Source organism: Manis javanica, chromosome 2, assembly GCF_040802235.1.
Source record: "Manis javanica isolate MJ-LG chromosome 2, MJ_LKY, whole genome shotgun sequence".
In the NCBI taxonomy this organism is placed as follows: Eukaryota; Metazoa; Chordata; class Mammalia; order Pholidota; family Manidae; genus Manis; species Manis javanica.
In genome coordinates, this window is record NC_133157.1 from 137,818,417 (window position 1) to 137,841,377 (window position 22,961).

Sequence of the window (22,961 nt, forward strand, 5' to 3'; positions counted from 1 at the left end):
TGGGAATGTAAATCGGTGCAACCACTACAAAAAACAGTATGCAGGTTCTTCAGAATTAAAAATAAGATTACCATATAATCAAGTAATCCCACTTCTGGGTGTATATATATATATGTATATATATATATACAAAGAAATGAAGGCACATTCTCAAAAAGATATCTGCACTCCTATGTTCATAAATGTACAGCTCGATTATTCAAAAGCAAACCCTTTTATCACCACAATCCAGGTCAAGAAAAGTAGATTGCCAACAACTCAGACCCTTTTTCTACTTTGCCTTCTCCTCCAGTCACAACCAGCTTGATCTCTTCTGAGACATCACCCTGACAGTTGAGTAATAATTGTCTTGCTTTACTATAGTACATTTTTTCAACCAAAAATAGACTCCAAAACACTATATTTATCTTAATCAAACCATATATATGTGTATATATAAATGTATATATCTTATTCTATATCTGATTCTTTCAATTACATTATGTTCTGTGAGATTCTTTTGTCATTTCGTGTAACTATAATTTACTAATTTTCTTGCTCTATGCTATTATTTTTTATTTCATAGTTTATTCTATAGTCATGTATAGAATATATTAGAGGGTACATAGTTTATCAATATTTTAAACTAATAGTACAGAAAATAGTAAGAATAATGCTACAATGAACATTCTTGTACATATGCCTCTATGCACACATATACACATTTGTGTTGAGTTTATATTAAAAGTAAAGAATCAAACTCTCACCATTTATATATAAGCTTTAATATTATACATGTGCTCACCAAAATTTGGCACTTTCATTTTAATTTTAGCCACTTTGAAATATATACACAGGAAATGCATGCTGTTTTAAGGTTACATTTCTTATAGTTGTATAGATTTAGGTTTTACATTTAAGTCTTTAATTCATTTTGAGTTGACTTTTGTATATGGTATGAAATAAGGGTCCAGGTTTATTCTTTTGCATGTGGGTAACAAGTTTTATCAATACCTTTTACTAAAGAGACTGCCCATCTCCCATTGTGTGCTCCTGGCATCTTGTCAAAGATCAGATGATCATAAATGCATGTATTTACTTCTGGGCTCTCTGTGGGTTCCATTGATCTATGTGTCTGCTTTTATGCCAGTATTTTACAGTTTGATTACTGTTGCTTTGTAATATATTTTGAAATCAGGAATTGCAATGAGTCTAGCTTTGTTCTTCTCACTCAATATTGTTTTGGCCATTTATAGTCTTTTGCAGTACCATATGATGTTTAGGATGATTTTTCTATTTCTGTAAAGAATGCCATTAAGATTTTGATATGGATTGCATTGCAACTGTAGGTCACTTTGGATATGATGAGTATTTAAAAATGTGAATCCATCTAATCCATGAACACAAATGTCTTTCTATTTATCTATGACTTCTTTAATTCCCTGACTTAATATTTTATAATTTTCAGTGTATATCTTTCACTGTTTTCATTAACTTTATTCATAAATATTTTGTACTTTTTGTTGCTATTGTGAATGGGCTTATTTTTTTAATTTCCTTTTTGAACTAGAATAAAACATAAACAAAAATCTGCTTGACATTGGATTGGGCAAAACATTTTTTGGATAAGTTACCAAATATATAGTCAACAAAAGCAAAAATTGGCAAGTGTGATTGCATAAATATAAAGAAGCTATGCAGTGAAGCAAATAATTAAGATAGAAAAGGCAAACTATGGAGTGGGAGAAAATATTTACAAATCATATTTCTGATAAGGGGTTAATATCTAAAATATATTAGGGACTCAAACAACTCAATAGTAAAAAGAAAACCCAATTAAAATAAATGAGCAAAGGACCCAAATAGACATTTTTCTCAAAACAAGATGTACAAATAGCCAACAGGTACAAGAAAAAAGTGTTCAACATCACTGATTTGGGGAAATGTAATCAAAACCACAGTGAAATATTATCTCACACATATTAGAATGCCTATCATCAAAAAGACAAAAGATAAATATTGTGAGAATGTGGAGAAAAGGGGACCCACTTACACGGCTGGTGAGAATGTAAATTGGTGCAGCCTCTGTGGAAAACAGTATGGAGGTTCCTCAGAAAATTATAAACAGAACCACAATATGATCTAGCAATCCTACTTCTGGATAGTAATCCAAAGGAAATGAATCAGTATCTCAAAGTGATACCTGCACTCCATATTAATTGCAGCATTATTCACAATAGCCAATAAAAGAAGTGAGCCAAGTGTCCATTGATGGCTTAATGGATAAAAAAATGTGATATATATATATATATATACACAATGAAATACTTTTCAGCCTTAAAAAAAGAAGGAAGTCCTAAGACATATGCACCCCTATATACAATAGCCAAGAAATGGAAGCAACCTAAATGTCCATCAGTAGATGAATGGATAAAGAAGATGTGGTACATATACACAGTGGAATATTATTCAGCCATAAGAAGAAAACAGATCCTACCATTTGCAACAACATGGATGAGTTGGAGGGTATTATGCTCAGTGAAATAAGCCAGGTGGAGAAAGACAAGTACCAAATGATTTCACTCATCTGTGGAGTATAAGAATGAAGAAAAAAGCTGAAGGAACAAAACAGCAGCAGACTCACAGAACCCAAGAATGGACTAACAGTTACCAAAGGGAAAGGGGCTGGGGTGGATGGGTGAAAAGGGAGGGAAGGGAAATAAGGGTCATTATGATTAGCAGACATAATATAGTGGAGGGGGCATGGGGAGAGCTGTATGACACAGAGAAGACAAGTAGTGATTCTATAGCATCTTATTATGCTGATGGACAGTGACTGTAATGCGATATGTGGGGGGAACTTGGTGATGGGGGTGTCTAGTAAACATAATGTTTCTCATGTAATTGTAGATTAATGATACCAAAATAAAAATAAAAACAAACAAACAAACAAATAAAGAAGGAAGTCCTGCCATTTCTGATTTTATGAATGAACCTGGAGGACATTATGCTAAGATAAATAAGCTGGATAGAGAGACAGAGATTGTATGACTTTATTTGTATGTTGAATCTAAAACGTCAAACTTCATAAAAGCAAAGAGTAGAATGATAGTTGCCAGGGGCCAGAGGCTAAATAAGAGGATGTTGATTCGAACTGTATGAAGGTTCAGTTATGTAGAATGAATGAATTATAAAAATCGGATCTACAGCATGGTGACTATGTTTAGTAATACTGTATTTTACCAAGAAAATAAAATTGCATTTGTGTGAGGTGATTGTTATGTTGACTAGCTTGATTGTGGTAATCATTTCATAATGTGTACCTTTATCAAAATATCATGTTTTATACCTCAAATACATATAACTTTTATTTCTCAAATATACTTCAAGAATTTGGGAAAAAATAAGTTGCATTTCTTTGATGGAAATTTTTACAAATTGAATATTTTTGTAATTTGAATATTTTTTACAACTTGAATAGCCAAAATCTCTTATGAAATGCTTCACTAATATTCTTGCCAATTATTTTTTTCCTGGCTTGTCTTTTTTTTCTTATTTCATACTACTGTTATTGTTGCTTTTAAAATATTTGTTGCTGTTTGAGATATTTAGTCATGTAATTTATTCTTGAATTATAACTACATATCAGCATATTGATAAACTTAGATATTAATTAAAATATTTGAAGATTATTTTGTATTTTTTATATACAAATTCACATTGTAAACAAAAAATAATGACTTTTTTCTCTTTCCTAAGCCTACATTATTTTTCTTTTCACACCACATTGGGTAAAATCTCAGATTCATGGTTGATTTTTTAATAACAGTGGAATTCTTATATTGTTAACTGATAAGCGAATACTCTTCAGCAATTCACCATTAAGAACATTACTTTTCTATGTAAAATATTTATTTAAATTAAGAAGTTTCTTTCTATTTTGATTTTTTTAAGACTGTCATGAAAAGATGCTGACTTTCATAAATGTATTTCCTGCAATTTAAAAAATTATCCTATGATTGTAATCATTCATTCTATTTATTATGAATATTGATGCTTTTAAATATCACTGCATTTATTTGATTAATAAACTTACACCTTTTTTTATTACAGTGATAAAAATATAAATTTCTTTTCCGTAATGAATATCATTGTCAGGTTTATTGCTAAGGTGTTAAGGTCATGTTGACCTCATGAGTTGAGAACTAATCACTCTTTTGTTGTATTCTTTGAGAGACTTTACAAATATTTGGATTATTTTTCTTAAATATTTAGAAGAAATTGTAGGTGGATTCACCAGGACCCTAAGATTTTTTGGGGGGGGGTTTAAATTACAGATCAAATTACTTAAATAACTATAAGATTGTTAACTTTAAAGATTTTTCCATATGTCCATCCTGATATTCTTCTAAAAATTAATATATTTCATTGAAATTTTTAATTAATTTATAAAACATTGTTTATAATACCTTCTTAAAATGATTATAATATCTGTACAATCTGATATTATGGATATTAGTCATTTGTGCATTTTCCTTCAGTAGCATTCATATTATTATCTCTATTACTTTTGTTTCTGTTGAATACCTCTTGTATATTTTTTCTTCTATTTCATTAATGACTACATTCAAAACTTTCTTTTCTATATTTTACCATGTTTCTGGATCTTTCTCTTTCCCTCCCTCTCTCTCTTTCTAAACTTTTTTTAACACCTTGATTATTGATGTTCAGACTTTTCAAATGCATGAATGATTAAAATTCTAAGAGTAGTTTTTGTGAATCTTTCAAGTTTGATACATCATATTTTCTTTATCTTTTAGTTCAAAATATTTTCCAGTGTCTTTTCTGATTTTTCCTTTGGCATGTGGGAGTACATTGGTTAACTTCTAAATATTTGGTTAGGGACGTATTCTAGTTACCTTTGACTATTGCTGTCTAATTTAATACTATTTAGAGCACAGCACATCACTTGAATGATAAAACTTATTTGAGATTTCTATCACCACAAATATAATATTTTCTTGTAGTTTCCAGAGCACCTAAAAAGAATGTGCACTCAACTTTCATTGAGTCCTGTGTCCTAAAATGTCAATTAAACAAATTTTTACTAACTGTATTGTTCAAAACCTCTACATCTTGGGTTTTTTACTATTGATTAGTTCAGTGAATAATGTTAAACCCTCCTGCTACGATTATCAATTTGTCCATTTAGTTTGTTGTAGTTCTGTCAGTTTCTGACTTACGGCTTAAACAATTATGTTATGAAACATGAAATCTCAGCATTTCCATGTCTTTTTTGTAGATTTAACCCTGTATCATGATGAAATGTCCCTCTTTATTTCTAGTAACAATTCTTGTGTTTCTACATTTTCTGGTAGTAGTATTGCTAGGTCAGTTTATTTTAGTTTTAATTTGTTGGGTACAATTTTTCCATTCTTTACCAGCTTTCTGTACTCTTTGTGTTTCAGATGTACCTTATAGAGATAGAATATAGGGTTTTATTTGTGTGTGTGTGTGGTTGTTTTTTCCTTAGTGCATGTGAAAATCTTTGTGAGAGCACATTTATTCTATTCACCTGTAGTGTGATTACTACCATAGGGTCACATTCTACTGCCTTACTATGTACTTTCTAGTTTTTATCAATTCTGTTTAATTTCATCTCCTTTTCATTGTCTTTTAAATTAGTCTTTTTTAATATTTTTTCCTTCAGTTTATTTTGAAGTTTCATATATTTCACTAAAGTGGATTTTTTCATACTTTTAATATTTTAAAATTCATAATTTTATTTTCTAACATAGTAAATATTAAAGACACACACACCTTAAAAATTTCTTTAAGGTTTTGTTTGATTTTTAAGAATATTGAGGAGTACTATTATTCCAAAAAGCTTCAGAACTGCTCTTTTACTCTCTTCTACCCTTTTGCAAAGAAGTTACTTTAGAGATCATCGCTATTACTGAAATAGTTACTTTAGATATTAAAAATGTATCCTTGACATGTTAACTAGTACTTATATCATTTTCACACAAGCACAAAGAACTTAGATCATTTTAACCAAAACCATTCTTGTCATGTTGTAATTATTAACAAATATATGCTAACATATTGTAATATAAAAAACCGTTAAAATTTGTCAACCTTTTAACTCCTCCTTTGTCCCCTGTATTTTTCTAGCATTCTATTTCTCTGAATAATTCATCTTGCCTTTCCTTCAGTGATGGTTTTAGCATTCTATGGCTACATGTAACAAAAGTCTAAATTTCACCTTCTTAAAAGGAACTTTTTCTGTGTATGGAATTCTAGACTGGCTGTTATTTTCTTTTATGCATATAAGTTTATTTTAATTAGTATTCAGGCTTTCATTGTTTCTGTTGAGAAATCAGTTATCAATCTAACTGTTCTTCTGTGAAGGTGTACAAGTTTTGTTTTGTTTTCTCTGCCTTCTAGCCACTTTTAATATGTTCTTTACTTTCTGATTCTGTAGATTGACTCCTTTTTACTTATTTGGGAAAATTCTTCACCATAGTGTTTTCAAATATACCCTTTGCCCATCTCTTCTCTTCTTTCTGCTTGGGACTTAAATCAAAGGAGTTGTATGTCTCTCACTGCAATGCTTTTCTCTTATTCTCATCCCCGTTCTCCCAAAATGTTTTCTTCCTAGTTATAATTCTAGATATGTCCAACTAATTAATTTTACAATTCATTAATTCCCTCTTCAGATGCTTTTAATCTGTTTTTAACTTTAACTCTATTTTTTTAAAATATATATTTTTCCAGTTTCTAATTGGTACATTTCATAATCTGGAATGTCAAATGTTCTCTGAGTTTCAAGACAAAGTTTCAAGCTTCTATCTTATCTCTTTGTAAACAGTAAGCATAGGGAAGTTGACTGAAAATTATGATATCTAGAGTACTTAAAGGCTGAGTTCCATCGTCTGTTGTTTTGTTACTCATGCTTTTCTCCTCATGTGTGTCATGGTTTTTACCCTTATATTCTTAGTTATTTTATCATGCCCAGGGCACAGTTTTTAGGAAAATCAATTGAGATTCAACATGATATTATCATCATCCAAAGAGGATTTCCATTCTTTAGCCAGGAGCCTGGGAAGTGTAGTCTAGGATCATTGCAAATCATGTCAAGGATGATATTCTCTGAGCCCTCTGGATGGCTTAAATCTGAGCTGTAGTTCCTGAAAAGATTTAATGACTTCTACTTCGCCATTGCTGTTAGCAAGCAGACACTTGTGATCTGAAACAGAAGAATGTTTACTAAAGCCATTCCTTGTGGAGGATCCTTCTCCATATTACTATGGGGTTTTCCTGGTAATTTCTTAATGCCATCTAAAATATCTATAGCTTTAAATATATTTGAACATAATTGTTCCCCTGTATTACAAGGTGACTTCAGTTAGTATATTGTATGAATTTCATAATATACCACAACTATAAATGGAAACCAAACATCTCCTATATTTTAACTCCATTATTGTGAAAAATTACATATACTTCCATAGTTAACAAGTCATTTTTTCCTTTATGGTATGTATGGTCAGGTAGTAATCTTCATATTCTTTTTAAGCTGTGGTGTTAACTGATTGTATCTAACTGACTATATAAGCAATACAAAATAATTCATTATTATACCTGGTTCTTATTATATTCTTGTTAAGTAATGAAGTCTGTATGAACAGCTCCAAGGTGTTGTAAATTTGGAAGCATATATTGGTAATCTATAAGAGAGAGAATACCCAGTAGAGTTAAGGGAGCCAGGGAACCTCAGTTCAAATTCCAGTTCTAACTTTACCAAATCTGATGAACTTATTAAGCTAATTTACTTAAATCACAATTTCTTAATTTTTTAAAGCAGGGTCTTTGTATCTCAGAGGATTATTGTAAGATAAACTGAGATAATGAGATAACAGGCCATGCAGTCATTTTGGAGAATAAATATAATACAGTGGAAAGAACATAAGATCTGAAATCAGGTATCTCATTTCAAATTCTATACTCCAAATTCTTTCATTGTTGTAAGTCAGCTATCAGCATAGAAATGCTGCATAACCAAACAATCCCAAAAGTAGGTATACTTTAAGTGTTTATTTCACTCTGCTAGTGAGCTAGGTGTTTAGCATTAGGCACTAGGCTGGAGTTGGCTAGAGTTGGATGCAGGAGGTAGTTTGGGCTCTGGTCTGCTCCACATGTTTCTACCTTGGGTATGCTTTTTTTCATGGTAATTTCAGAAGCATGAGTACTAATTCCAACTCTACTTGTGTCATGTACATTAGTATTTCATTAGTCATAACAAATTTCATTGCAAAAGGAAAATCTAGGAGCAGGAAAGAACATTCTGCCAGCCATAAAAACAAAGTAAGTTACATGAAGTGGAAAATCTCCTCTCCAATCTTCTACAGAGAGTTGCAGTAACAGTTAAATGAAATGACATCTAAATACATTGTCAGGAATGTAATGCTCATTTAGTATATGATTATGTACATGCTTTGGCTTCACAACAACCAAATGATGGAAACAGGAATGGCTTATCTCATATGATTTCTGTTTAGAAATGGATCCACCCATATTTCAGAGCTAGAGGCAAAAGAGGATTGTCATTGCCAATTGATATATGACTAATGGTTAATGATCTATGTTCATCTTAGATGGTGACTAAAACCAGAAAGGTTATGTACATGCACAGTAGGCACAGCAGAGATATTGTTATCACACTAGTAGTAATCACATAAGGTATCTTTCTTTGACTTGTCTCCTTTACCCACTTAAATATTTTATCCTGGGCTCATGTTCCCAGAAAGTAAAATGTCACTAATTAGGAAACTGAAGGGATAAGTTGATGAATTCTATTACAAAGAAATGTATTCACAATAAGAATTCACAGTAGAGAGTAGGAGATAGGATTCATGCCAAGTTGGGATTGCATAAGCAAGCACACACTTAAATGTTGATGGAAACATCTTAAACCGTAATGAGTGGCTGACATTTACTTACTGAAGGTAAATATAGTTAATGCACTTTTTTGCATCAATAAACTTGAAAATTTTATGAGAATTATAATATGACAAGATATGAAAAAACACACATAAGACATTTGAAATGAGACTTGTTTTAATGGCTAATTATATCTGATTTCCTTGCAGATCGTCTACATGGGATGGTGTGAAGCACGGGAGCAGGACTCCCTGCAAGATCGCATGTACTCTCCAACATTTCTGGCCCTGAGAGGCTCATGTCTTTACAAGTTTCTGGCACCTCCAGTAAGTGCTTTTGTCCAGTGTTTTACATTTTTTTCATATTATCACAACAGGAATGATACCAACTTAGCAATAATGAATAGCATCCTATCAATATATTTTGAAAATAAGATACAGAAGAGAGTCCAAATATGTCTGAAGATATCTTGCTAAACATGTATGTTGGTATTAAGCATTTCCTTTAAGCCTTTGAAAAGTCTAGAAGTCATTTCTGTTTAGACATTTATGATAACCAAACTACGTTATCCGTATGGCAGAAGTCTGTCTAAATCAAATCAGTAATTTTTTGATATTCTATATTCTAGTCATTGGGCTTTGTATTAAATATGTATGAGTAATGATTATACCTAAGATCTTGTTTTTAGAGGCATGTACCTTACACAACAGTAGATTCTTAATAAATATTTATTGAATATCAATACCAAATGCCCATCACTCTCTTTCAGATCTAATAATACATAGCATTGGAATTATTGAAGTTCAACTTGCTGCTATTTTGAATGTCTAGGTCTACACAAAGTTAAAGCACCAGAAAGACAGGAAAAAAGTCTTTCATATTTACACATTTTACTATATCCTTACTCTGAAAAATTTCTTATGATGGGACAGACAAATGTATGTTTCAAATAAAAATAAGTGAAACAACTTCATTGTAGTGTCCAGAGTCTTTAAAATGTTACAGTTTTGTCTTGGAATGACTTCCTGATATAAATTATGTCTTTAAAAAATTAAAGCCAGTGTTGATATATAATTCCATTTTTGTATGTGACTGGTGGTAAACTGAGTAAACAATATTACTTGTAGAGAATACAAATATTGTTTAAACTATGTAAAGACTTGGGCAAATGGAGGCTGTTGCATGTAACATAAAACCTTTTCTGAAAGAGGAAGAGAAATGATAAAGTTTAGACTAGAGGAAACCAAAACTTTACATATGGACTACTATGGGAATAATTCCACAATAAAAGACTATGTAGTATGTATGTGAATGTTTCACTTATGCATTGTTTGAATGAAATAAGGAAGGAAAAGGGCTTTTTCTAAAACAAATGACATGCTAGTTTCTCATTTTTTAAAGGTGACAACATGGGACTGGACCAGAGCAGAGAAAACATTTTCAGTTTATGAAATTATGTGCAAGATTCTAAAGGTATGATTAATAAGTCATGAAATTCTAATGGGTTTTCTTCAGCATAAGAATCTCATAAAAATGAGTGATATATATATATATATATATGTATATATATATGTGTGTGTGTGTTTATGTGTGTGTGTGTGTGTGTGTGTGTGTGTGTGTATGTATCTATAAAGATAGAATGCACACAGAAATACATAGGCACCGTCACACTGGCTTAAATAGTTATTAAGCAGCTTCTGCCATCCTTCAATCTGGGAAGGAGAACAGAAGGAAGCTGGCTGGAGCTCATTTGGAAGAATTAGAAAGTTCAATTGGAAATACTTCTGAATTTAAACCTCAGTTATTACCATAGTTTTTTGGATTTGTATAATACAGAAGTAAAAGATTTAGGTAAGACTTGGAAATAGAAAATCAATAAAATATAAAGGTATATGTGAAGAAAGTTCTATTTTGTTTTAATCTAAGGTTCAGGTTCTCTCTCTGACTATACAAAAGAGTCTACAGCTGTCCTAAATCAATTACATTTCTGTGGGACCCCAGTTGTTGAAATAGGAAGTTACAGAGAGTTCTGTAAAATTCCAAATGGTTTCTATTGCCATTTTTAAGAATCAAAATGGGAATCATTTATAAAACGTAAATATTAATTTATATTCAGTTTCTACTCTAGGGTTCATAGGCTTGGAAGTACTACAGATTGATAATTACATCCTTGTTAAAGTCAACCTTGTTTGTGTAACCAAGGAGAACTAAGTTCCCTGCATTTTATGTCAGTTATTTCTTTTTCAGTTAAAAACTCAGTAGGGTGGAAAATGCTGAAACATTTACACATAATAAAATGTATCAAAAGTGTCTGAAGGCAGAGAGATAAAAATATATATTTAGCTCAAAAGTGTTCATAATTTTTCTTCCATACAGAATAATCCTAGATTAAATCTGACATTCACAAAAGGGCAAGAGCTATATAAAAAGAATCATTGCTGGCTCATCGCTGTGTATGGTTTCAGGCCTGTTGTGGGCCTAATGGTAGAAGAACATTCTGCTCTGCTTGAGCTCATTGTTAGGAGAGAAGGCTCTGGCAGCTCCTACAGGATGTACCAGCATCTGAGGAAAAGATCACCCAACTCCAGTTTTTTGAAATAATTACCAAAATGGCTAATGAGATAGCTTTATAACTAATTTTTTTTTAGAAAATCTAGTGGAATTCAAAAGAAAGAATAAAAAAGAAAGAGGAGGGAAGGAGGAAGCAAGGAAGGAGGGAGGGAGAGAGGCAGAAAGGGAGAAAGAAGAGATAAAGAAATCCAGAAAAATCACTACTTTAACAAATCAGTCCATTCTTTATCCATACATGAATATAACTTTTTCATACTAGTTATCCAACAGGTATGTCTTTCTCCTTATTTACACTTAATTGTAAACCATTTCAAAGCAGCTGCATGGTCTTTATAAACCCCTCTTAAAAAAGAAAAAAAAACTGTTTTGAACATTTAAACATATTCAGTTTATTTTAATATTTGAAATAAGGACTATTTTAAGCAAGAGAATCACAATCATGTCTGATTCCATATAAATACTCAATATTTTATTTCTTTTGGAAATTACTTTGCAAAGTTAGGATTATGTGCTTTGTAATCTATGTTTTTATGTAAAAATGTGTCTTCAGATTTTTTTATGCCAATATGATTTTTAAAAACAATTACTTTTTGGTAGATTTTATGTATTCCATCATTTGGCCATATTTTTTTAGCCAATCTCTTAATTTTGCCATTTGGATACTTCTCCATTTGTTTTATAAAACCTACATTGTTTGTATTTGCTGTATGTCAGGTAATCTACTAATCACTTGTATGGCTGGCAGAAAGGCACAAAAAGTCCCTGTTTCCATTGAACTTATTCTTTACCAGGGTGACACAGACATTAAGTATAGAGAGACAAAAAAAATGGATAGACAAAATGGATCTTTGACTGTAGACATTTATGTAACTTCTAAGTTATTTCCTTTAATCTGAATTCTGCATTTTGGAAATCCTGAGTAGAACATACTCTGATACAATATTCAACATGTCAAGTTTAGATATCTAAATTGCCTCCTGGAAAAGCCATACCAATTTATACTGCTATCAGAAGTATCCAGAAGTGCCCCTGCATTTTCCCTCTGCCAAGATTAAAATCAAGGAGCACTTCACATTAATTTTTTTTGTGTAAGATTTGCTATAAGTCACTATAGTTGCTTTGGGACAATTTTTATGTAGGTGAGTGAGTCCTGGAGATAATAAATATTTTCATACATTAAATAAAATATAAATTTACTTCCACTTTTTACATGTAAATGAGAAAGCTCTCCTGCCACTAATGGGTACCACACTAATGTTCTACGCTTCATGGATTTACATTTGACATACAAAATTATCCTTTGAGAATTCTCTTTCCCAAAGGAAAATTTCATATAGCACAAGATAGAGGAGTGGACATAAGCCCCAGAGCTGAAGGGATTATGTTCCTGCATACAGAGCAGTGCCTGGAAGATGACTGGCTTGGCAAAGTGCCCAGTGTCAGATTGTTGGGTCTGGGATTGCCATCAAATAAGGCAAATTTAAAGGCACAGTTCACTGAACTGGACCACAGAGCATCTGGCCTGAGACCACTACTGGGGAAAACCCTCTGTCTTCTGATATGAAGCTATCCTACTAATAACAAAAATGAAGCAATAATAGCCAGTATATTTAGTTTACATGTGTGTGCCCAGTATTATCCTAGTGCTTTACGTAAAATTTATTTAATCTTTACAACACCACTAGGAGGCAGTATTAGTATTTTACAGCTATGGACACTGAGGCAGAGAAAGCTTATGTAAACTGCTCAAGGTCAAATAGCTACTAAACATCAGAGCTAAGGGTTGGAATGTTGTAGTCTGTCTCCAGTATCTGTGCTCTTGAATGTTATACTATATTTTGCCTCTTTCTCTCTTAGTATAAGCATTGATAAATTGGAAAGAAATGAGAATGAGGAAGCCGTTAGGTACTGATGAGAGCAAAGTTTTCAGAATAAGAGAGAGCTTTCAACAAATGGCAACTCTGTTACTATATGCATTATTCTTCGCAAATGTGTCAGGCACAGATACACTTCATTTCTTCATCTGTTTAATGTGGGTTTTAAAGTATAGGTTGTGGTGAAGACTAGCGATTCATTAACTGATTTGTGCATGCATTTTCACTGATTTAGTCATTCAGTGCTACATGCCAAGCACTCCTCTGGGTAACAGAGATTCAATACAATTCTACCAGAGGGTTGAGCTCACAAAAGCCTAGCTAACCAGGGAAGTCAGGAAAGGCATTTTGAAGGAGGCTTTACATAAACTTGAAGTCTAAATGATTATTAAAGGAGTTAACTGGGGAAGATGTGTTTCAGTGGGGCCAGCATTTGGTGAGTTGGAGGAGAAGGGAGTGTTCTGGGCATAGGAAGTAAGGTGTACACTTGCCCAGATGTCCAAGAGGTCATATGTCATTCAAACAACTACGAAACACTCAGGTGGCTATGATTTGCTTGGCTGTAAGGTCTGTACAATCACTGTGAAAGGACAGTAATAAGGGATTTGGAGAACACTGGAGCCTCTGAAGGATTTGAAGCGTGAGGAGTGACAGAATTTGCCTTTTAAAAATGCTCTTCTAACTGCAGTGTGAGGGGGCCTGGGGGCGGGCAGGGATGCTCATGGGCTGCTGCGAAGATCTTGGTCAGAGAGGATGCACGTCCCAAACAAGGGCACGGGCTGGGGGCTGGGGGCTGGGGGTGGGCGGAGGACAGGGTCTTGAGCAGATGGTGTAAGGAAGGCCGGCGGCAGTCAGCACAGGCGCGATGGCTGCGTGCCTGCAGAGGCCAGGCCCCCTCGTGCTGCCCTTGTCTACCTGGTTCCTTCAGAGGAATGACTGGCTGGGAGCACAGCAGTACAGCGAATGGAGCTGCAAAAGGACACACCGTGCTTTGAATTGCAAACTAGGACTTTAAGAAAGCCCTTAATTCTGCCTCACAATCATGCGGCATTTTCTTCATCCATCCTCTTGCCTAACCTACTAGAACCTGTGATAAACCTTCATCCTTTCCTTCAAAGTACTTGTTCTCACTCTGAGGTGATGATCCTGCCTCCTGCTCACAAAGTCCCTCAGCCCTGTGAATGCCCACCGGCAGCCCTGCCCTTGCTCCTCCCCAGGCGGCTCCTCCCCCAGCAGGGGACCCCACCCCCACGGGCCACCAGGGACACCAGCATTCCCACCCGAAGCCGCAGGGCACATGCGCCACCCACGCATCGCCCCTCAATTCTAGGTAGTCAGTAGCATGCAGGCCTGTCTGGCAACGCGTCTGATAGCACCTCCAGCTCCGGTTACATGTCTCCAATTTAGGATCGGACAATTGGAGAGGAACCCAAAACAGCATGGAGATTAGATAAAAAAGGAAAAACAAAAACTAGAATTTTGTTTTTTGTTTTGTTTTGTTTTTTCTAGAAAGTGGAAGGAGGAGGCAGGATGGTCAATATATATTTTATGCAAAGTGGGAAAGCCAATACTGTAGATAATTAACTGATAACATACTGTCTCAGCACTGGTTGCACTTTACCATAAGAGGCCCTCTCAGGTGCCAAGCAACAGGGGTGTGTCCAGATGTTGTGGGACCTGTCACTTATTCAATTTTAGAGGCTCATTAATAAAAAAAAAATGCAAAAGTAAGAATATGAAATTAGGCATGGAAGTGAATATTTAGAATGAGAAAATTTACTATACAGAATCATTTGATAGTTAAGTACTACACACATTGGAAAATGTATAAAAAGTACATTATATTTTTATTAACTAATACAGTGCTTCAGTACCTTTCCCTCTTATATTTTTGGGAAACTGTGTGTTCTTTGATCTTCAAATGAAAACAACTTTGCAATATCAATGTCTATCCCCGTGTAGCCTGGATCTCACCCTACAGCTGGATTTATGAGGTCAGTACCAATGGTCAGATTCTCCCTAGTGAGAGAAGGACAGGGCTAAGTGCATGATGTGAAAGCCCAGGTGCAGTAATTTTGCTGTCAACCCACCACATAGGGGAGACACAGAGGAGCAGTACATGGAATATCTGAATTCATTCAAAATAATTGCATTTATGTTGTTGTTCATAGAAATGCACCTCTAGCACTTGGCTAGCAAACTGACAGGTGGTGGCGTGTGGGTTTGTAGATACGTAGAATATGCCTCTTTCAGAGCTAGCATTAGATGGGGCAGGGACAAGCCTTTCTCAAAGATGATCTTTCTTTTCTAATTTTTAATATGTATCACGTTTAAATTCTTGATAAAATATGCATAGTGATCTATGTAGTCCCAATGATATTCTTCTAAAATCATTTTCAGAAAAAAATATCAAAATACCACAACCCAGCTGGGCTGAAAGAGAAGGGCCTTTGTTTATGATGGGGAGATGTGGAGTGAGGGAGGGAGATTGGTCCACTAAATAGACTGTTATGGGGCACGCAAAACGGGAGCCTGACTGCTCACTGTCCAGAGGGGATTACAAATAGGAGAGAAAGAAGACTGTATTTCACCCTGTACTGCTGATTAGAAGTAGCAGTATTAGTATGCAGTTTTCAATATACATACAGTTAGCTATAGAAATAAATACACATGTGCACGAATGTGTGTGTGTGTGTGTGTGTGTGTGTGTGTGTGTGTGTGTACTTCCAGAATTTACTTGTCCGAGAGTACCTGGGGTCGCCCACAGCGAAGAGCACACCCATTGCCCAGTGCCACTTTCCTATCGCCATTCTCCACTGCAAGGAGACAGAACTCTAGAAAAAGATAAGGTTAAATCATTGCATTGTCCCAGAAAATAAAGAATTGCTCCAAGAATGTCAGAGATATATCAAAAGACACTAAAGCCAGCTTCAAGGACACAAGGGAACATCTGAAACAAACTGATCTTCAAAATAAATAATGATAGTAATGGACTATAATCCAGTGAATAAAATAGGAAATCATGACTCCATCTTCATAAGAATAAGTAAATAATTAGAAAATTTAATGAGCAGAGCACTTACATAGCTTCAAAGTACCTCACTACAAAGTACTGGTTGTAATTATAAAAGACAAAAGAATAACTTAACAGGGCAGAGGGCTGGCAGAACAGCCTTAACAAGTTAATGGGACAAATCAAAAACATTATGTCTGATAGGATGATAGTAAATTATCACAGTTAAAAGAATATCAGGTCGGCAACATTCCTGCTAAAACTGTAATCAACAGAATATAACTGTGTGAAAACAGCCTATCTAATCTAATGTAATAATGTGGAATTCCAACATAATCTTCTCCAATCTAGTGTCATGTGATCTAATCTAGTCACAAATCTCAGTGAGGCACAGTCTAAAAATTGCCCTGCATCTTCAATAGTGTCAAGGTCATGAGAGCTAGGGAAAGACCCAGGAGTTGTTCCCATTGAAGGCAACTAAAGAGATAAGACAAGTCCATGCAACAGGAAATTCTGATTTGGTGAATTGTGGATGGAGTCTAAGGACCAGAGAAGAACAATACACAGTGTCAAATTCCTTGTTTTGATGGTTGTATTGTAGATAAATGCGTGACTAGCCTAATGTTCTTGTTTGCTAAAACTGCATACACAATCATGAGGGGTGGAGGGTGATGAGAGATCATATTAGCAATTATCAAATGGTTCAAGAAGTAAATTTTTGTAATTCACATGCAAATTTTCTTTGTCTGATTGTAATAAAAATGATTGCATTTCAGGGCTTGCTAAATAATGAGACCTGTAAAACAAACAAAGCGGAAAACACACACATGCCTCATGTAGTATAAATGCAGGAACTCATGCCCAAAAGGCAACCTGGCCTGTAATGAACATTCTGAAACAGGGCTGATTAGGTTTTTGCTCAAATACACAGTAACTAAAATGTGTCATTAAAATGAGTAGAATAGTGAAAGAAGTAAATGGAAAAAAAATTCTGTCAAATTAAAATAATGGAATAATACTATCATAAATAAATATTTGTGGATTATTCATGGCCTTCATATTTTGTTATCAAATATGACTTCCTACACCTCATATTTATTGTATTAGTGATTAATAAGTTAAATCCAATATTATCGTTCCTTTTGCCATCACTACTAGCATTTTGAATAGGAATAATAGAAAAGAGGTGCTCCAAAACTAGAATGTATTTGTTACACCACAGACCATTGAACAATGGGTTTGAACTGTGTGGGACCACTTATACATGGATTTTTTTAAATATTGGTAAAATTTTGCAGATATGTAACAATTTGAAAAAAAATTTTCTTTAGCTTACTCTATTTTAAAAATACAATATGAATTACATATAACATAAAATACATGTAATTGACTGTTCATATCATTGGTAAGGCTTCTAGTCAAAAGTAGGCTACTAGTAAGTTTTTGGAGAGTCAACAGTTACATGTAGATTGTTGACTGCGCAGGGGCTTTGGATCCCCTAAGCCCCACATTTCTCGAGGATCAACAGTAATCTTATTCAAATAAAAGCAAAAATAAACAAATATACAATATATATATAAATGAAGATACAACAGAAATGAAACAAAATGTATAAAAATGTACTGATTATTAGTCAAGTGCTAATGGTTTGTTAGAGACAAAAATATTCTAAAGAATTTAGTTGAAGAATTATAGTAGAATATTATGTCGACAAGTATTAATGGATTCTAGCTGACTCTGAAGCCACTTTTGAAAAAATCTGTTTCTTAGGGAGACTATCTTAGTAAAAAGATGTGTTTGTATTCTTTGAATATATGTTATCAGTTTTCATTTTTTTAAATTATACTTTAAAAGTTTATTGATTTACATTTTATTGTCACTTAAAAATTATTGCAGGTCTTAGGTTTTTCATGTCCCACTAGAGAATTAAATTGCCATAAAATAGGTCATCACTTCCTAAAATCTAAGCTTCTTAAAATATGCTTTAATTTTTTTCCTCTGGTAATAGAACTACATTTCCCTGGTGATTTTTAAGAAACTTTATGGGCTGTATTCCTAAGTAGGGCTGCTGAACTGGGTGAGAACTGTTACATCTAACTCTGAGCTCCTTCTGTAGAAATAATAGAGACCTACCACAGAGAATGTGACAGCCTTCGTTCATTGCATTTTGTATGTCAGGGATGAGCAAAGCCTACATTTGCCACATATTTTAAATAATTTTACATCTGATGATTTCTAAAATTTTTATTTGTCCTTTGTTATAAAATTTGCAGACTTAAAATGTTTTCATGAAGCTTTTAAAGCAACTCAAGATCCTTATTAAGCCAAGCAAGGATCTCTTAGCAATGGGATGTGGTAATAGGATTCAGTCATATCTGGTCATTAAGAACCTAATACACAAAAGAAAGATATCTACTCTTGCTTTCTAAATATCTACTCTTTATTTCTATTTTTGTCTTTTTCAATATCTAGTTATGGAGCATGCCTTCCTCATCTAAATGGATCTAAGAGCAGTGTCTATGAATTATTTTGACTTCATGTTGCAAAAATTATCTTTCTGTACAATCTGAGCAAGAAGCATAGCTTAACTATCATTCTGAAAATATTTAAATCCTAATATTTTAATTTACTCCAATAATTTTAATAAAATATGAAAATATAATTATGTTAGGAAAATCCTCCTAACAGATTCCAAATGAAAAGTATATATTATTCATAAAATATGAATAAATTGAGTGTTTTTAAAATATTTAAAATGAATATTTCTATAATAATTCTCTGGTTAAGAAAATTTTGGATGAGTAGTTAGTCACAATATAACTTTTGTGTACGGAGAAAGCTTGAAAATTGGTTTGTAGCCCTAATCAATTTGGTGCCAATCTCAAGGATTAATCCCTTAAGAGAATTATTTGTAATTCCCTATTCAGTGTAAATTCCTTCAGATCTATTTTTGGGTTTTCCCTGATCTTTCTAGACTTAATATTTTGAATTTCGGTTTACAGAAATGTTCTACTTTGCAAATTTATTATTCTATGAAATCTAAAAACTGGCTTTCCAAACACTTACATCATTGTTTTTAAAAGTGATAATATAGTTTTAATTCCATTGAAGAATGAGTGTCAGCCCCTTCTGAAGCCTTCGTTCATTAAGGAATATTGCAGAAAAGTGTTGAAATCTCCTTCACATTGGTTTAGAATAAATATTTACACATACATATATATATGTGTGTGTATGTATATCTTTATGATACAGTGGCAGATAGTACAGTCCCCAATCACACTATTTCATTTTTATTAACCAGAAGTTTGCTGTTACAAATTATTGGGTTAACAAAACTGTTGTTATTTTGCTGCTGTTTTTTTTGATGGTATCAATTTCTGTGATAAATATCACTTCTTATAGAAGCTCAGTAACGTACACTGAGCACTGCCTCTTATTTATCTTTTGAATAGTTGAATAGATCAGGCCTGTTGCTCATCATCCGCTTTATAAAGCAGAGAAACTGAGTGCTAGAGGTTGTCTAGATGGCAGCTGCTCTGCTGCTGTGGAAGCAACCTGAGGGCCCTGCTTTCTGATCTGTGCCTGCTCTCTCTCATCGCTGGCCTCTACCTAAAGTATGAACTCATAGGTCTTGAAGTTAACTTTAAATACATGAAGACTTTCATACTGTTGGAAATGCGCTTTGGAGTGACCCAAATGCTTTGCTTGTTTAAGCCAACATGAACCAAATTTATTGGATATAACTTATGTGATTAGATTTCATTGTTGTTGTTGTTGTTTTCCCTTTCAACTTCACAGCTTTATGATTATGTCACATTTGTAAGAAAAAGAGTTTTCTGTCAAGTTCCTAAATTTCTATGATATTTTAGCTGACACATATATTTCTAGCAGTTAATTAGGAACATTTACATTTTACCTTGGGAGTTATATCCATCAACATTTGGAACCTGTCAAAATTGACCTGATTACTAATTTCTTTTAAAATACTAAGAAAATTACAGGGTTCCAGTTTGTTGTGGCCAGCAAGGAGTAATTGAGAGAGAAACGCTGCACTCCTGTGAGATGGTTTCCTTTCCAAGGGCATATAGAGATATAGATATATAGACACATATTTTGCTTGCTATGCTTTGGAGATATTGGTTATGATGTTTTGGAAATAGTTGCTAACTTTTTGTTAAATTTTAATCAAAACATGGAATACAGTTCAATTTCCAAAAATGGAAATTGTTCATATTCTCTTACTGTATCATTTATTCTGAACAACATCCAATGGGCTTAATAGGAACTAAGACAATTCTTAGGAGTATATTTATGGTGATGTTTATTTCAATAGATCATTTTAGAACTTTTATTTTTGTTTCTCTAAAACGTGTTCATACTTCAGCCATTCATTATGTAGTATTTTTACTTAGTTTCTGAATGTCCTATTAACAGGATTATTAGTTTAGTTGGTTGAGAGAAATAATAGTGACATGTTAGTGTGAATCAGCATCAGGTTGCCTGGGTGTGACTACTGGCCCCTATAATTCCCAGCAATATATCATGGATAAATTACTTAATCATCTTTGGGAATCCTCACCCTTAAATCAGGAATTATAATTATAGTTAACCTTTAGGGTGATTGGTAAGCATAAGTATGCTAAGAGAGGGCTCTTAGGAAGCATGTGATAATGTTAGTTTCTGTGTCTAAATTGCTTTTAAAGGCATGTCAGCCTAAATTGGTGTCAGTCATGCCCACAAGGGTGGCCCCTTTACTTTTATCCAATGTAGCCCCCGTGCTCATATTCTGGATGACTTTCCAGCAAATGTAAAGACCAAGATGAATTTTACTTTAGTCCAAGTAAGTATTTGAGTGGCATGTCCTGACTGTCCTTGGCATCAGAGGACAGTCTTTACAGCAAGTGCTTGAAATCAAGATAACAGACTCATTTCTTTGGTGGTGAGCTGGAAATTGACTCTCCTTGTAACTCCTGAAGGTTACTTTTCTCTAGGTATGGTTTCTGCTCCATCACAAACACATACTTGATAGAATGAGAAATTGGGAGTGTCCCAGAGACCACAGATGAGGCTGGTATTCTATGGCAGATGTTTCTCAGCAGCCACATCCTATGTGGAAGTCACACACCGACGCTTCTGTCTGGGCAGTGGGGAGCCTGGGTGCCATCCACTGCCTGGGCCAGAAGTGTACAGTCCATGGCAGAGATGGAAATATTCCTCTGTATGGTTGACCCTCAGGGTGCTGTTCTTTCTCCCCTGCCCTTAATTACAGGAATTCTCTTGATAGTAATTGATTCTATCATTTGCAATGCCTACACCTCATTGATCCATCTGTTTAACTTGTATACCAGTGGGAGGAGGACATGCAGAGCAGACTGCTTCCTCACAAAGGGTATTGTATGTAACAGGCAATTTCACTTTAAAGACTTGCTTAATGTAACAATTCAAACAGAATGAATCCAACAGTATTTCTCTGCTCAATGTTCTCTATAGAATTTGGAAATCATACCAGAAATAACACACCCTTTATGGGCTTCCGCTTCTTGACTTAGGGACAAAATGCTGATGAAACTTCAGCTGGCCAATACACAGAGTGTAAAATTATGTGAATGTCATCAAAGCGCTTAAAATAATATAGTCAGTTTTTCTCATTGGACCATGAAGCATTGTCCCTATTATGTATCATGTTCAGATTCTCCTGCTTAGAGAGGATCTAAATTTGCTCACCCTGAAATGTAGGAAATGCACAGCAAGCTGGGCCCAGGAAGCCGACGGCCGTCGCCGTGTCCTTCACTTCCCCCAAGGCCCTTCCCAACCACTTCTCTTTTTTGACTTCTTTTGCTCACCAGTCTCCAGTTTGACCTATGGTCTCCTCAAGACAACATCCTAGGGTCCTGGTGACTTGGAAGCATGGGGCTGCAGCGTAGACATGAGACCGCAGGTGAGATTAGAGCCAAGCATGTGCTCAGGGCTCCAGCCCAGCCTACTCTCACCGACAGAAAGGGGCCTGGTGAGCAGACTTCCTGTCAGCACTGAAATCCCGTCAGAACAACCCTAAGGGATCTGCAAACACAAAATAATAAAATTAAACACATATTTAAACTTCATTATGTTAGGTTTATCTTCTCTCTTATACTTCTGTTCTCTGGGCAAATGCTTTCCAATAAGCGAAAGTCATAACCATTAGTTTAAAAAAAAGATAAATTAACACTGAATGTATTTATTAATCTGATAATTTGAGATCTAATGCAATAAACACTATATATAGGTCAGTCATAGGCATTAACTAAGAGTCGATCAAACTTGAATGCAGAAACAGAAACTTATTTTGGATAGAAGAATGCCTGCATGCTTTTTATTTGTATAAAATCAGAGATATAAAGGTTATATGGTTGTCTTTTATTGATGTGGAAACATTAACTGATACTATGAACATTATAGGGCACATATTTTTTAAATGTCAGGAATAGTAGTGAATTACACTCAAAAGGAGAAAGGGATATCTTTTATTCCATGTATAGGTGATGACTCTGAGTTATACCATGCTCAATTATTTTCATAATGTCTATTTTCCAACAACAATA

At 34.1% G+C, this 22,961-nt stretch overlaps 1 protein-coding gene across 1 annotated transcript in view; it reads left to right on the plus strand.

Annotated features, from left to right (window-relative positions):
* SNTG1 (syntrophin gamma 1) overlaps nt 1–22,961 on the plus strand; it is an 832,887-nt gene that overhangs the window by 733,642 nt on the left and 76,284 nt on the right. Inside the window, exons 14-15 of the mRNA XM_073229494.1 lie at nt 9,132–9,248; nt 10,324–10,395. Coding sequence (XP_073085595.1) covers nt 9,132–9,248; nt 10,324–10,395 — 189 coding nt within the window. The remainder of the gene's footprint in view (nt 1–9,131; nt 9,249–10,323; nt 10,396–22,961) is intronic.